Genomic DNA, 16,048 nt, shown 5'->3' on the forward strand with positions numbered 1-16,048 from the left:
AAGAGCGACTTTTTTCAAAGTTCTGCACTGTGAAAAAAGTCGCTCTTCACCCTCTACCCGATCCAACCGCTGTGGCTCCAGCTCTGCATCCAAACACCTCTGTGCAGAAGAAGCAGCCATTGCTCCATTAAAAGCCATAATACATTTTTTTGCTCTCTTTCCCTTCATCGTCATTATCATGCTGAGGATTACACCTGCTAAACATCAGCATGTAAGCATTGTCATTGGGAGCATGTTAGCACACTAACATGGCTGTAGACTTTTATTTTAAAGACTAATTGAACACAAGACCTTATGAAAAGCCATTTTTAATACACATAGAAAATGATCACTTCTTAAATGACCAAACTAATTAAAATATTATACCTTAAATATCTTTCTTGTCAAAAAGTACAGTAAAAATGGTTAAAATAAATATTAATTTGATTTGTTTGACTGCTGATAGAAAAGCAGACTAATACACAAGATTTGACAGAGGATAGCGATAAATCAACATTTCACACCACAGTGGTATTAGACCAACAACGTGACAGCTAATAAGAGTGCTGATTACAAATTTCCCACTTTCCAGCATTGTCCAGCTTGCCGAGAAAACAATGTTTTGTACAAAGTGCATTACTTACACTTAATCTTGGATGAAAATGAGCTCTTGTGTGAAGTCCGCTGGAAAGTCCAAGGCTTTCAAATGGATGAGGAAATAACTGAACACTGTGATCCTGCTTTGTAACAACAGGCATGACAAGAAAACTGCATTAACACAGAAATATGCAAAAGTCACAATTAAACTGTGAAGTGAGAACATCTGATCATTATACAAAAGAAAGATGGTATAAAAGAATATATTTATATATTTTACATACTGAAGTGATGGCACTTGTATATATTGGTGGATTATATACAGATTAGTTTTAGGTAGTAATGCAGCTGAAGTTAAGAGTCATTAAAGTGAGCCTAGCATCTGAAAGCAGGATATCAAATATTATTCAGCTCTTCTGAGTGTCTGATGATGTTTCTTGACCATCATACATGTTGGCCATCATCATACGGAGGAAGAGTGAAAGAAAGCTGCCAGGAAACAATGTCCATCAATGACTCCAGGCTTGAATTGCAAACAATGTCTCTAATAAACACAGAACCCGCTACACAACACAGATCCTATCACCAGCAACACTAGCTGTGCGAGTCTAGCTGTCCCACTCGCTGCCAACTTGACTTGCTTGCTGTTAAAACCTGAGCCATAGTGACGTGAAAGCTGTGTCCCTCCCCCACTGCAAAGCACCATGGGAGCCTGAAAGGAAGTGGGCCTCCTCTGTGGTCGGTCTGGACTGGACCCGTCAGCCGGCCTCTCTCCGATGAACAGCAGTGGCTGTTTCCTGTGATCCAGCTCAGTCTTGAAGAGCTCATACTCCTTGTGTGGCAGCTTGATGCCCAGCAGGGTGCACCCAGCTGTGGGGGTCAAGTCCTGCTCCACCCCGACCTCCCAGCCTCCTGCTCGACCACACTTTCCGGGCCTTGTCCCATTGAGCAACTTTGCTGTGGGTTCCTTCACAGCTGTGACTCTCACCTGGGTAACCTTAAAGACAAGCTCAGTGGCTCCTGAGACTTTAGCGGAGGGGTTTCCCTGAGCATAGTGGCCTGAGGCTCTTAGGGTGAATGTGGGCTGAGAGCAGCCAGGGTCAGAGTAGTGCCGGTAGACACCATCCCATGCATGCTGGTCAGGATTAAAGGAGAATTCTCGGGTGAGGAAGAGGACGTTGGGACGGGTTTCGCAGCGCTGGCTGACCCAGCGGCCAGCCAAAGACAGAGGAGCTGCAGGGCTGCGGGGCAACACTGCTGGGCGCTGTTCTGAGGAGCGGTACACCAGGGCACACACAGGGCAAGGGTGGATGTGATGCTGCAAAGAGTAAGGGGAAGGTGAAGTTGATGATTTGAAAAAAATATTGGCAAAGTGTATTACACAATTACTAGTGTATAATACAGGCAAAGTGGTGTTGGGCAAAGCACTGCAACCCCAACTGCTTTACTGTTAAGATGCTAACAGTAAATATGTTTGTAACACCCCAGCCTCTCCTGACAGTTTATATTTTCACACTTCTTGTCTGTTTAGCTCTCTCTAGTAAATAAAAAAACAGTCATGTCTCACCATGGTGTTCTGCAGTGGCTGTTGGTACCCTGTTGGTCTGTACTGAGTCCTCTGTGTCCAGTCAGTGTGAATATCCCCTAAGAGCAGCTCCTGGACCTTCCTATCATGGCTATGGTGCTGCGTCTCCACCCGTATCAGTCCCAGCTCCATCATGGAGAAGCCCAGTGCTGCCAGACATCCCCTCCCCGCCCGGGTGTTGTACAGCTCATACGGCTTCCCCAGTGCCACTCGACCCAGGTTCAGACCCACGCAGGTCGGAGGCGGCCTGGAGGCCAGCCTCTGCTTGGCCGCCGGGCTGTGGACCACAATTCCCACCTTGCTGAGATGGTGTTCAGCTTCGGTTCCCCCGCGGGTGATCCAGGAAGCCTGACGCACACGAAGCTTCCCCCTAATAATCAGGGAGTAGAACGGGTCCTCGCAGCCGCTGTCTGTGTAGTAGTGCTGCAGGGCCTGGAAGTGACGACTGGGGTGGAAGGTGTAGGAGCGGGTGAGGAACTCTGGACCGGGCCGAACTTCACATCTGAACACAGAGGAATTAAATGGTTGGAAAGAGGTAAGGCTAGTGATCTTTTATGCCATTAATGGATTTCAGACAGTAGTGAACAGACATGAGCTGTCTTTCAGTGTTTTGGAGGAACATCTCGCTCAAGTCTCGAGTCACGATACAAGTCTTTGTAAGCAAAAAGCTATATGTATTTCAGGTCTCTGAAATTTTTTTTGTTCAAAGCTGTTTATCTGATCTAAATCTAAATTTCTTTCTACGATTTTTGGGGGCAGCTGAAGCATGATGTAAACACATAACTGACAAACTGATATCACCTAAAGAGATGAAAGGCAAATGTTATTAGTTAATATGATTGGTTGTTATTGTCATTATATAAATATTTGCTTATTTACAAGTCAAGCAGTTATGGAGCAACATTATAATTCAGTTGGAGCCTTGTAGGTAACATGTAAGTCCAACGTTTAGTCTCTTTTAGTTCTGTTTTTGGTCTCCACCAACCATATTTGGCGATTTAGCTGCTAATTGTTTGACTATGTTCACCATCTAGTCTCTAACTGTATCAGTCACTTGGTGCTGAGAAGGTTTTTAGAGCTGAAAACAGTTGCATGCTGCTGCTTGAAACAACAATGATAAAAGCAGTAAAAGTGAACAAAAACAATAACGTTATGGGTCCAAAAAACAAATCAAGGAGCTCAAAAAATGCTACAAAGCTTCTCTGTGGGTTTGTCTCTAAAAGTGAGTCCGTTAACACACAGGTAGTGATTTGAGCTGGAGGGAAAAAGGGGATTGAGTACCAGGGCCCTCATCTGAGCAGGGCCCAAAAGATGCTAGAATGAATAGCTGTGGATGTGGGGAGGGGCCCATAGAAAATGCTTTTCTACAGAGCCCAGCATGTTGCATATGCCCCTGCAGAAGGGTGATGAATTAAAGAAAAAACCACAACATCGAAGGTCTCATTAAGCTTCATTGATGTACCTTGTTGACACCCATGTGCCGTCCAGTCTTGGGGGGATGTCTGCTGTAATCCTCTCTCTACCATGTAGGTGGCGATATTGACAGTCCGGCTCCCACTGCAGACTTTCACTGTGATTAGAGGAGGAAGTGAAGGGGCCTGTGGGCACCTCCCATGGTTTACTCCCTGTCCCAGCCACAAACACAGCTACAGAGGAAGGGAAAGTCAGTAAACAATGAACACAGAAGCTCTATTACACTTTACTGAATTTAGATTTCCAGGCTGATTTTAGGCAGATGTGGCAAATGGGAACACCAGAATGATTCAGTTCAGAAATGATTATCCTCTGAATAGAAGGGGAACAGATAATTGCCATGAGGGAATAGTCAAATCTTCTCTCTGTTAGGTCTGAACACACTTCTGGTTGACTGCAAGCTGTTTCAGGGCTGTAATTTTGGTAGATTTCCCATGTAATGAGTAGTGAGCGGGTGCTATAGAAACCATACATAGCTGTGAATCAGGATGTTGGCCACAGTGCAGACAGTTTTGGCTTGTCACTCCAATCAGCCTGCAGCTGCAAGACACAGGTCTTGCTTAGAGGCAGGAGGTGTGTGTACGAGTGTAAGCTCTTTGTCTATGTACATTTCTATCCTTAAGATGAAGCAGACAGTGGGTCTCTGACAGCAGCAGGAAGGCTAGCCAAACACTTTAATTCAATGATAAATGCCCACACTTGAGTTTTCCCAAACACTGACAGTTGAGTTTATCAAAATGAAAGCATAATTCACGCTTTAACATTTATTTATTTGACAATTGCACATCTGAAGTCTGTCTGCCTGCTGTTGGTCACAACTGCACCTTCTGCTTTTACTGTTGCACAGAGATGTCTGGTTTCAGTTGAGAGAAAGAGGATTTTCTGATTGCACCCTCATGGTTGCAACATGAGGAAACCCACTGGGGATTGTGTGTGTGTGTGTGTGTGTGTGTGTGTGTGAAAATGATGGCTTCAGTTTCATCCTCCCAAAACAAATGTCAAAAAGCAAAGGGGGGTGAGTTCTTACAGACGCCTCCATCTCCTTTTTTCTCTCTGACTCAAACCTCTTGTTTTTCCTCTCACACTCATCGACACACTTTTATTCTTGAGCGGTGCATTGTTGTTTTCACACATTAGTTTTTGTGTGGATTAAACAATATCAATAAAACGTGTTAATTAGTGAGATTTAGATGTGCTGGAAGGCGTAGTTTGTTACGTTTGGACAGAGCCAGGCTAGCTGTCTTCCCCCGGTTTCCAGTGTTTATGCTTGGCCAAATAACAAGCTGCTGACTGCAGCCTTATATTTAACAGACAAATATGAGAGTGGTATCAATCTTCTCATCTAACTCTCTGCCATAGGAGTATTCCAGAAACTTTAACTTTAAGTCAGCGTATCCAGCTTGCTTTTTCCTCTATTACCTTTTTCCTTCTCTCTCATTCCCTCTTGCTCCCCTTTATCCTCACAGCTCTGGCTTTCTTACTCTCACTTTCTCAACTTTCCTCAGGGTCATCTGTGGTAGACAGCTTTATGGGTTTAATCTCACTCCACTTTTTTCTCGTTTGACTTTAGACGCACTTAGGGAGAACATCACCTGTCAAGCCTCAAGTTCAGCTGGTAGTTAGTTGTTGAGACACACATGAGCTCGTTCTCTTATGAGTGAGCAGATGGAGCTGAAGGAAAATGGGACTTTACATTTGTCTTTCTACAAAAGGTTCCAAGATGTGTATGGGCATGTGATGGTGGCTGACTGTCGTTTATCAACCTTGTTAGTGTCAGAGGGAGGATATTTTGTTCCCCTCACTCTTGGAATGCTTCCCATATGCTGACCACAACCACAGACATGTGTTCAGCGCAGTCATTTCCTAGCATCCTTCCACCTGACACACACACACACACACACACACACACACACACACACACGTAGAGTTTGGATAGTTTGAACTGTAAAGAGACACACACACAGACCACGAAACTAGATTCAAGCTCAAAGCACATTTCTTCTCCTTTAAGCTGCCTGTCAATTTGTTGATATGATTAATATTTTTTTTTCCTGTCACAGGCATTGAAACATGTTTGCAATTTTCCCCATGCGCCAATGTGTTTGTTTATGCTCCATGTCACTGCAGCTTGCGAGGGAACCCGGTCAGTTGGACCCAGCTGCGCTCCCACGGGAGAGCCCGGAGCAGAACTAGTAATCAGGATTAATTAATTTCCATTGCTCCTTGCAAGTTATCCAATCGGCCTGTTTTGTGTTATCCAGCCTTTGAGCTGCATGCAACACGTTGCTGCAGTGGTTACTCACACACAATGAATGGACTGAATGGAAAGCAAGGCAATATGTGCAGTATGTGACGTGGAGTCATTTGGGTTGCTATTTTGGAGTTTCTGTTTTTGCCAAAGCATTTCTATAGTCTTTCTTGAGGTCACTCATCATTCAGCCCCTTTTCCTCTATTGGATCTTATTCCAGTTGGGCATATGGTTGCATTTACTAAAAGAGTACTCATAAAAGCAGGCCTTAGTAAAAACAAAATTGTTCATTGTGGGGTTTTAAGTTTTCTTCTACAAAAGAGCATATTCCAATCACAAGTGAGGCTATGTTCTAATACATTTGATAATATCCAACCCCCATCTCAATTTGGAGAAGACGTGGGGGGGGGGGAGATATTTTAGTTGATTAGGCAGTCAGATTCCGTATTATTAGTTTTCCCCTGCAATAGTTCCCACTGATTCATTGTATGGACACTAACTCCCCCTGATGTAGCCTGCACAACCCCCTGCCACAGTGTGGAGCTTGGTGCATCTTTCAGAGACAGATTTAATGTATTTTTACCAATAAAACTCACTATTAAAGTGATGAAGTGCTGTTTATTATAATTATGCTGGTATCAAATGTGAAAGCTCATTAAAACACAGTAATCCAACTAATTAGGGACATTAGTGAGGTTATTGGTAAAAGACAATGACAGCAGCTATGGGCTTCCTACAGCCTCATACCTTAAAGATAAAAATTGAAAGTGCAATAGCTCACATTTTCTCAAATTAGTGATTACTTTAACGCAGATTTTTACTTCAGGTCAAACCATGTCACTAACCTGCATAACTTCATATGGGACAAGGCTCCACACATAGCATGTGATTAGTTCTCTAAAGCATTGCACCCAATGAATAACACAAGCTCTTCCCACGTTAAAAGATATGTTTACATATTTTCAAGTCTGTGTTCACATGAACATTAAAACACGTTTTTCTTAATTTAATCACTCCTGTTGTAACTGGCCATTAGCCTAACATAACATCTCTTCCTAATGTGTGTCCAGTGTAAGAGATGGGGGATAAAATTCAAAGTCATTGTTTGTGCAAAAATGTTTTGAAAAGGTTTAATCAAATGCCATTTTGAAGTCTTTTTAGTATGAAATTCCCTCTTTATTTTGTGCAAAGCACTTTGAATTGCCCTGTTACTGAAATTTGCTATACAGATAAAGCTGCCTTGCCTTGCCTTGGGGTTACTGTCCCTCTGGTGCAGCTCAACAGAGAAACACTGCTTGGGAGAACATTTTGCACTATAAAGACTTTTGAAAGATACTCACTTGATTTAACTAACTCACACCAAAGCCTCACATTAGCTTCAAACAAACTTTGCAATACATATTTGCATCAAAGGAGGACTGAGGATTTTACCCCCCATTACTTACGTCGTAAACTCATTAGGAAGGGCTCTCTTAATTAAGACGAGGAAAAGCGTGGTTCAATGCTGATGTAGGCACCTGGCTGTTGTTTAAAGTGTGAACCTACAGGCCTATGAACTCTTTGGAGAATGTTACCAACCAAACTTTGATGCAAAGAGAGGTTACAACTAATTGTGATAGCTTGTTTTGCTCACAAGGGTCATGGCTTATATATTATTATAATAAGTTATATGTTGATTGACAGCAAAATAGACCATTCAGATTAAGTGCAAGCCTCACTTAAAGAGTGGACAGGAAGCAGTTTTTCTTCTATTGTTTTTAAAATAAAGGCCACATTTTTTTCTGCCTTCCTGCTCTGCAGCAGTAAACCTGATGTGATTGTCAGTGCAGCTGAACAACACACACACTTCAGTCATTGGCAGGCAAAGACAACACACATTTCACAATTGTCTTCACGCAGTTTTGCGACTATGCCACAAGGGGTCACCAGAGCAGCCTGGGACGTGTGTGTGTGTGTGTGTGTGTGTGTGTGTGTGTGTGTGTGTGTGTGTGGTCTGGACGGTCAGTCTGTCATCACCACCAGCCCTGCTGCCGCCGCTGCCCCCCCCTTCAACCGACTGATGAGTGGCCAAAGTAATCTACCTGTCTTTGAGCTCCCATATTCATCCTGTTTACGCACACACACACACACACACACACACACACACACACACACACACACACACACACACACACACACACACACACACACACACACACACACTTGCGCACACGTTCATAAAAACACACTGCACACATTGATTTGCAGTACAGTGCAGAAGGGATAGGCTCTACCATTTATAAAGGACCTCCAGGCTACACTCTGTTTGTTTGTTAGTCTGCATTTGTGATTATGGTTTGGCAGCCTTTGCTCTCCTCTCTCATGTCTCATCTGCACCGCCAATGTCAAAATACAGTTTTATGTACTTCTTTATTTGGAGCTATCCTGGAAAAACAAAAACCAGAACCTGGCACTTTTGATTCAGGGCTTGCAGCGAGAATCAAGTGCTGGACGTTTAAGTCAACCCTGCACCTCGTTCATTAGGGAGAGAGAGGCCTTTGTCTGCTTCTTTGCTGCTTCTATTGAGACTTTTTTTTTACAGAGAATCATGAAACCTGCCAAAGTGGAGGCAGTAAAAGTGAAGATTTGTTTTTGTTTGTTCACTGAAACGATGGCCAAGCAGCACCAATCCCTTCAGTTCTAGTGGTTTAAATACTTCCTCATGTATTTTCTTCATTTTTACTATATCCTCCCATTTCTTTCAGTGTGGTTACTCCAAGTGTCCTGTAAAGCACTTTCTTTTTTTGATTGAGTGCTGCAAGACAAAACCCTCGAAACTGTCCCTGAAGGGCCCGTTGCCCTCCTGGCCCTCCTGGCCTTCCTGGCCCACCCCCCCTCCATTGATTATTACTCTTCTCCCCTGATGAAAAAGCCATGATGTTTACGGCTCATTTCTCCTGGATGGATTTCAGATTCCTCCTTCCTTCTTTTTTTCTTATCTTTGTTTAGTTTTTTTTTTCTCTCTGTGTGTCTGTCAGTTGTTGATGAGGTGAATGAAGTTGGTCAGGAGAATGAAGGGGTTGGAGGAGGGTGGGGTGAGGCTTCTTCATAAACTGGGATGACAAGATTAGTGAGGTGCATGTACGGGGTTCTCTGTGCGTGATGCATCAGTAGCTGTGAGATGAGTGCAGCACATTATTCCCAGCTAACAGCTGCTTTTTCAGTCACTGAGCTGTCCTCCAGAGCTTGGATAGGTGTTATAAGACATTGATCGTAAATGAAGGACTGTCTACTTGCAACCCCTAGTTCCAAGTTGTGTTTGTTGATACGTTTGTGTTAACCTGGACAAAGTTATTTAGATCAAACTATTTAGATCGTTTCTCTGTATTGTAACGGTGGACCATCTCAGGACAGCTCCATTGTTTTACAATAAAAATTTGAAGTTACTTCAAAAATGTAATCAATTACTCATCGCCAATTTAATAATAATACTAATTACTCAGCAGCAAAAGGAATTAAGTAACATTTGTCTTTACTTTTGTTACTAAACCTGCTTAATAAAAAGTGTCTTTAAAAGGTTCCAATGCCTTCACGGGTCACATATTCTGTATTTAAAGGGGAACTATGCAGTTTTTCGTCATTGGTATGATTACATGACCTTTTTTCAAGTTGATCGGTGGTCGTCTTGCTCCCCCCTAGTGCCTCTGAGTGGAAAAACCACCCTTGGCCAGACTCAGCGTCAGGAAGTATTGCGTGATATCAGGTCTTGTGATGTAACAAATTACTTCATGACACTGCACACATACGCCCAACTGGTTAACAAGGTAACAATGAAGTTTTTTTTCAAATTTTTCCCCACTATTGCCATGGCTGAGCAGGCAAAAAAGAAAGCTGTAGAGGGAGCTCCATAGAGAAACCTGCCAGCAAAAACCGAGAAAACAGCCAAGAAATGGCCATTATGACATGGCGCCCCTTTGACAACACATTGTGGTTTAACAAGCAGCCAGTTTATTATTTTGCCAAACATCAACAGCTAACATTAGCTTAGCCCCATTGACTGACCCCATGCAGCACTCCAGAGAAGTCCTTTCCCGGAGTGAGGACTCTGAATGTAGGCTAAGCAGGTGGAGGCAAACATGCTCCCCAGTCCTCCGGCTCCTGCGCCAAGCTAACACATCTCCCAGCAGTAGAAATTGATGTCAACCCTCCAGAAAACCTTCAGTAAAGTCCCCGTAACACTGTGCCAGTTTGGGCTGTCTGAGACAAACGTTGAAAATTGTGAGAGAAACATGGTTATCAATGACCAAACTGGTGGTCCTAGATCAAGCAGTTAGAAACTTGGCGACCAAAGACCGGTTGCATCTGAAATATGGTAGCAATGTGACTGCTGCAACATCCAACGTCTTCAACCCAAGCAATCAGAATACAACATGAAATGATGCAGAACAGTACATTGATTGGTGCAACATTTAGTAAGTGCCATTTTTGGAAAGAACAAATGCACCCTTACACCCACCCCAACTAAAACTATAAAGGCAAGATGAAAAATGTGTTTTTAGGACTTTGGTAAAGCAAAAATCCTGCATTAATTGATCTGATGACGTGTCTCTGTTGTGTGACATGCAGTGAGCTTAAACAATCGTTGTCTAAAGGCGCCTGAAGACAGCAAATCGTGTCCACCCACAAATTGTCAAAATATCGGAAATGTTACTTAACTGTAATGTAGTCATTGAATTTAAACTTGAAATTCCTTACTACTCGATGCTAAACAAAAATAATCACCCTACTGTAACAAATTACTAAGTGATGTGTTACTGCCGAACAGCAAAGACTAAGAAAGGCAAACAGAATACCATAGCATGGCAAAGCATATTTCAATTTAATTTGCTGCAGTTCCCTGTTTCTGTCTCGCTCCCTTCGGTCTTACTTTGTCGCCGAAGTCAGGCGAAGGTCAGGTTGATTTAGAGTTTTTTCAAAGAACATGAGGTCTGTTGTGTTATTCTAACCCTGAGTCCCCCTTCCTTTTTTTGGGCTTTAACCTCAGCATCTCTTAGCGGCCTCCCGGACCAGGAGTCTCCCTCTGTCCCCGGGCAGCGCATGTTCGGCCGCTGTTGTCTTTTCATCACAGTGTAAGCTGGTTAATACAGCGGCCTCGTTTATTTAGAGAAGGGATCTACAGGGGTTTGCTCAGTGGACACTGCTGCCAGTTCCACTGTGGTTAGCAAACTCTGGCTCCTGTTCACGAAGCAACAACACACACATCGTCACAACCTCACCATGAGTAAAACAGCTGCCACATCAAGCTTAACACATCCACCTACTCCTCTAGTTTCTCACCTTTCATGTGCTGTACCACTGGATTTTTGTGCAAATAAACAGTAGAGAGGATTTTTGATTTGAATAGCACCTGATGTGTATTGTGGTGTCTCTTCTTGGTGGACAACCAAGGCAGCCGAGATCTAGATAGCGGAAGAGAAGTTGATGGTCCATTGATGTTTTTGAGCTAAAATTACATTGGTTACACTAAATCTGAAAGCTCGGTTTGGAGACGTTTTATGAGATCCCTTTGGTGGCTGATTCACATACTTGGAGACTTTCAAGTTGGAAACTTTTGTCCAAGACTTCACCAGACTTTATCTAAATATTCAATGTGGTCTCTTCCATGTGGCCACTTTTATCTCTCTCAAAAACGCCCCCAAGTAAGGCGGAATTCAGACAACTGAGTCTTTGTAGCTTTAAAGTTAAAATGTTTAGGTTCAAAGGGTGAAAACAAGTGAACAGTCAGTTCAAGTACACAGGCTCGGGAAGCTCTCCCCTCCACAGAAATGGCATTACACCTGTCAAAATCTATCTGAATTTAAATGTTATGGTCCAAACAATCCCACTTTGATAGCAGTGTTGTCTCCTTAAATGAATTCCCATTAAATATTGTTGCTCTGTCTGGGCTGAAGAACTGCTCAGCTCCTTCTGACATCTGGTCAGAGCCAGTGACTTAACCTCGCCTGTCTCCTCCACTAGACTTGAGCGGTGAAAAAGAAAACAATCCATAGATACCAGTCTACCACTGAAGCAGCTACAAGGATGGATGGATGGAGGGAGGGAGGGAGGGAGGGAGGGAGGTAGGGGTGTTGGGGGGGGTGGGGTGGGGTTGCTGGGCGATGATTATAACTGGGCAGATGCCTCCTGCTTTCTTTTTCCCGCCGCTCATCACCCTAACCAGCCCTGATGGCCCAAATGCTGCGCTTCCGCATGGAGGCTGCAGCGGCTGGACAATCAGCTCTCCACAGCAGCCTGAGGTAAAGTCACTAATGGCTGTCTCCTGTTATTCTAACCATTAACATAATGGCAACATTAGTTCCAGGGCCACGCTTCCCTGCTCCGAGGGAACCATTGTTTAAAGGCACCCGCCAGAGCTCTTTTTTAAAGACTCCTCCACTGGCCACAGATCCGACTCATGCTTTGAAGACAGACTGAAGAAGGCGAATACAGACCGGCTATTCATAATTCTAACGTTGGCATAGGTGGTTTTTTTATTTTTCAAAGTGCTGATCCACATGTTGAACATGTTGAATTGTGACAAATTACATAATAACTTCCTGGTAATTATGAGATGTCTGTAATATTCTCTTCCTTTTTTATACATGTGTCCTGCCATGTGTTCTTTAAGCTGAAGTGTTCATCTGATTTCTCACATAGAGAGAACATTTATCTAGTTCTTTTTTTTTCATTCTGGAAAAGCTTTGGATTACAGGCGGATATCTGCAACAATCTTTTAAAATCTGATTCTAAATGCAAGATTTACAAGTTATTCCCATACTTAGTAATACAAACCTCTTGGGATTCATAGACCATGTGATTATGAAACTCCAGCATCAGTTTAAGCTTTCTTAAACTAATATTTAAAATCGTACTGTACATCTTTAATTTAAAATAATCTAATTTAGGAGAACTACACCTCAAACAGCTGTTTATACAGCTGAAAGACTTTAAAACACACACACACACACACACACACACACACACACAAGTGTCATCCTGCAGACAGTGCCTGGACTCACCTTGCCACAGCCCCAGAAGCCAGACTCCCCTCAACAGGTGACCAAAACGTCCGTTTGACATGTTTCCTGCTTCCGCACACTTCATTCACACACTCCTCAGCTGAGAAAACAAACTTTGATCCTCGGGAAATCCAAGACACAGAGAGGCTCCTGTCAACAAGAAACGATCATGTGGGATATCACCATGACACGAGCACGAAAGGTTTTCCCTCTCTTCTTCTTCTTGTTCTTCTACCTCCACTTCTTAGCTTCCATGGTCTGATAAGAAAGTCCTCAGTTGGAACCACAAGCTTCATGCAACTTCTCCACACTGGTGCTTTTCTTAAGTGGCGAGAAAGGGAGAGTAAATGCTCTCTCTATCTCTCTCTCTCTCTCTCTCTCTTTACCCCCACCCCCTCACTCAATCACACACCATTGCCTTACTACTGTGAAGCTCTGTGGATCTGTTCCACTCGATGCATGTGCAGCAAGTGTGTGCGTGCATGTGAGCAAGAGTATTTTGTGTGGGTACACTCCTGGAGGAGGGAGAATTAGAGAGAGAGAGAGAGAGAGAGAGAGGTGGAGGGAGGGCTGAGGTTGGGAAAGTTTCAAGTGTGTTTGTGTGTGTGGAGGAGGGGGTATGAGCTTCAAACTTCCTAAAGCGAAGGCTCCGGGGAGCTTTTAGAGCAAGGTGCAAAAGGGCAGTAGTGAAAGGAGTTAACACTGCAGCCACAATGCTCCACCACATCTGATGCTATACCCATATTACAACAACCCAAAATAGAACATATTTTTTCTCATTTACTGTGGTTCTAGTGGTATCTAGCCACGCAGATTGTTTTGTGTTGGTTTTGATAATAATCTCTGAGACTATACTGCCTCCATCCCAATTAAATGAAGGTGACTGGAATTGCGTGTGTTGTGCATTAATAAACAATTACACCATGTTTGCTCTCTGCACTCAGAGGAGAGACTGGTGTGGGATGTCTTAGCTTGACGGAGGAGCTGGAGGTGTGACGTGTTAATTGCATTCTACAATAAGAGGAAAAAAATGTTCCTCTTATTTACATTTTGCTTTTTTTCTCAGCTATTGCTTACTTGCTTCACTAATATGCACACATTAAAAAATCGCCTAGACAGTGAATACATCTGCTTATTGAACATAATCTCTCTACATTTCTACTGTGTTAAACACAGAGTGTGTGTTGTTGGTGTGGAGGCTTTGGAGCTGTTTAAGGCACCTTTGATGGAGCTGATAACTAAGTTCTTTTGTTAATTATGAAATAAGTTGAAAACTTACTAAATTATCTTCACAACAAGTAATATATTTTTTATATATGTCTTTTGCATCACTTTATACACATTTATCTGACAATTCAGTCTACTAAGACAAATTTGGTCTTTGGGCACTTTCTCTTCTAGAAGTTAAAGTACAGTTCTGTCGGTGAACAATGCTTGGTTGCACAGCATGAGTTTGTAATGAAATTGACTGAGTAAAAAATGAGAAAATCAGCATGTCTGAATGTCATGTCTGAAAGTTATTTTTGGACGTAGTTTCTACCAAAGAAAATGATAGCTGTTGACAGTGAGGTTTGTGGTTTATTGAGACACATTTATGGGAACACTGTTTCTGGGAAAAGATGCTGCTTTTTAATTTTTTTTAAATGTCATTTTTTAATACTCTGGACACCACAAAGGAAATTCCATTCACCTCCAATTTAATGTGGTGGAGGCAGAAATCTTGAAGAGATGAATATCTTTAAACCTTCGCATTAAAAATAAGCTTGTATCTGCATTGCTTGATATTACTGTAGCTGAGTGGGAAAATGGGGGAACTGACCCTTTAATTCATTAGCAAGACTCAAACCTGTAGCAGCGGCACACATGCAGTTTGCACAAACCCATATTACACCCCATTAGAAAAAGCTCATGCACACACAAACGCTCCAGTCACACAGATTCATAGTCTCTGCGTATGCAGTACATGTGGTCTGACGGAGCTGTTGACACTGTTGACCGCTGCAGAGGTAAAAAAGGAGTTCAAAGTGCCTGCCAAGCGAGAGTTGGCAGCACATGTACAACGGGTGGGCTGACCAGAGCCCTGGCACACAGGCAGGGGTGCATGCACTCCCGACATGATTACACGCAGTAATTTTACCACCGGTGCTGTGTTTTATATGGCAGATTTGTAGTGCATCATCTTGCTTATATTAACATTTCTTTGCCAATTGTCAGTTCGCCTAAATCGGTTCTTCCATAGCGGTATGTTCAAAGTGTCTCACAGTCTTTATGCCACGTTTTCATGCTAATGAAACATCACATGCATGGGTGTTATGTGCTGAGGATTCAGTTTTTTTCCAGTCTTGGTATCGTTTTTGTATCTGCAATAATATCATTGATCCCTAAGTCAATTGCAGAGAAATGAAAACGATGCAGCATCTGTAAAAAGAAGTCTGACAGGTCAAGAAACATGAGTGGTCTGACAAAGTTAAAACCTTTACAACAAGATTGTGGTTTTGGTTAAATTACAATACAGTAAACATGTAGTGCCTAACGCTAAATGTGCAGCAATGCTGTTGTAATGCTGGTTTCCATAGTGACACAACATGCGGGCCAAAGATATTTCCAGAAAATAGCAACATTCGGAGTAGGTGAAAGTGTAAAAGGTAAAGTTACAATGAAAGCAGATTATCTAAATCACTTATTGAGATAATCTGGTTAAACTGTTTAGAGTCAGATTGTTTTTTGCTCCACCAGGCAACACAAGTTATAATAAACCAGAATGATCCTTTAAAGCTAAACATGGGAAACAGCACTCCTTCTTTGGTATCTCTTTCTTTGGACAGTCCAATCCTCGCTGCCAGTCGTCACAGCTATTATTTTGGGAGAGCCTAATCTGATTGTTGATCAGTGCCTCTGGCTAAGTGATAACTTGCTGTGACAGACCCCACAGAGAGCAAAGAGGATGGAGGACAGACACCACTGATCGCTGATTCCAGATCTGACAGCTGGCTCCCTCAGGAGGACACTGCCTGGGGTGTCAGCAGCTTTGATCCAGTCAGGGCCCTCTCAAGAATGCATGCACACACACACACACACACACACACACACAAACACACACACACACACACACACACACACACACACAC

The 16,048-nt window shown here is 42.9% G+C and overlaps 1 protein-coding gene across 1 annotated transcript; it reads right to left on the reverse strand.

Moving 5' to 3' along the window:
- Positions 1-292: 292 nt before the first annotated feature.
- Positions 293-13,427, reverse strand: apcdd1l (adenomatosis polyposis coli down-regulated 1-like). Its single transcript, XM_034870256.1, has 4 exons — positions 12,921-13,427; positions 3,624-3,807; positions 2,144-2,663; positions 293-1,894 (listed from the first exon to the last, which is right to left on the reverse strand). The coding sequence occupies exons 1-4, from the start codon at positions 13,003-13,005 to the stop codon at positions 1,121-1,123; spliced, it is 1,563 nt and encodes a 520-aa protein (XP_034726147.1). The 5' UTR covers positions 13,006-13,427; the 3' UTR covers positions 293-1,120.
- Between the last annotated feature and the right edge of the window lie 2,621 nt (positions 13,428-16,048).

The sequence above is a fragment of the Etheostoma cragini genome, chromosome 4 (genome assembly GCF_013103735.1).
Source record: "Etheostoma cragini isolate CJK2018 chromosome 4, CSU_Ecrag_1.0, whole genome shotgun sequence".
NCBI lineage: Eukaryota > Metazoa > Chordata > Actinopteri > Perciformes > Percidae > Etheostoma > Etheostoma cragini.

Bases quoted from the DNA above. Each gene is read 5' to 3' on its own strand.
- apcdd1l (XM_034870256.1), bottom strand. From the start codon at position 13,005: ATGAAGTGTGCGGAAGCAGGAAACATGTCAAACGGACGTTTTGGTCAC. The intron at 3,808-12,920 runs GTGAGTCCAGGC...CTTCCTCTGTAG, and splicing joins GCTTCTGGGGCTGTGGCAAG to CTGTGTTTGTGGCTGGGACA. The intron at 2,664-3,623 runs GTACATCAATGA...CTCTGTGTTCAG, and splicing joins GGCACATGGGTGTCAACAAG to ATGTGAAGTTCGGCCCGGTC.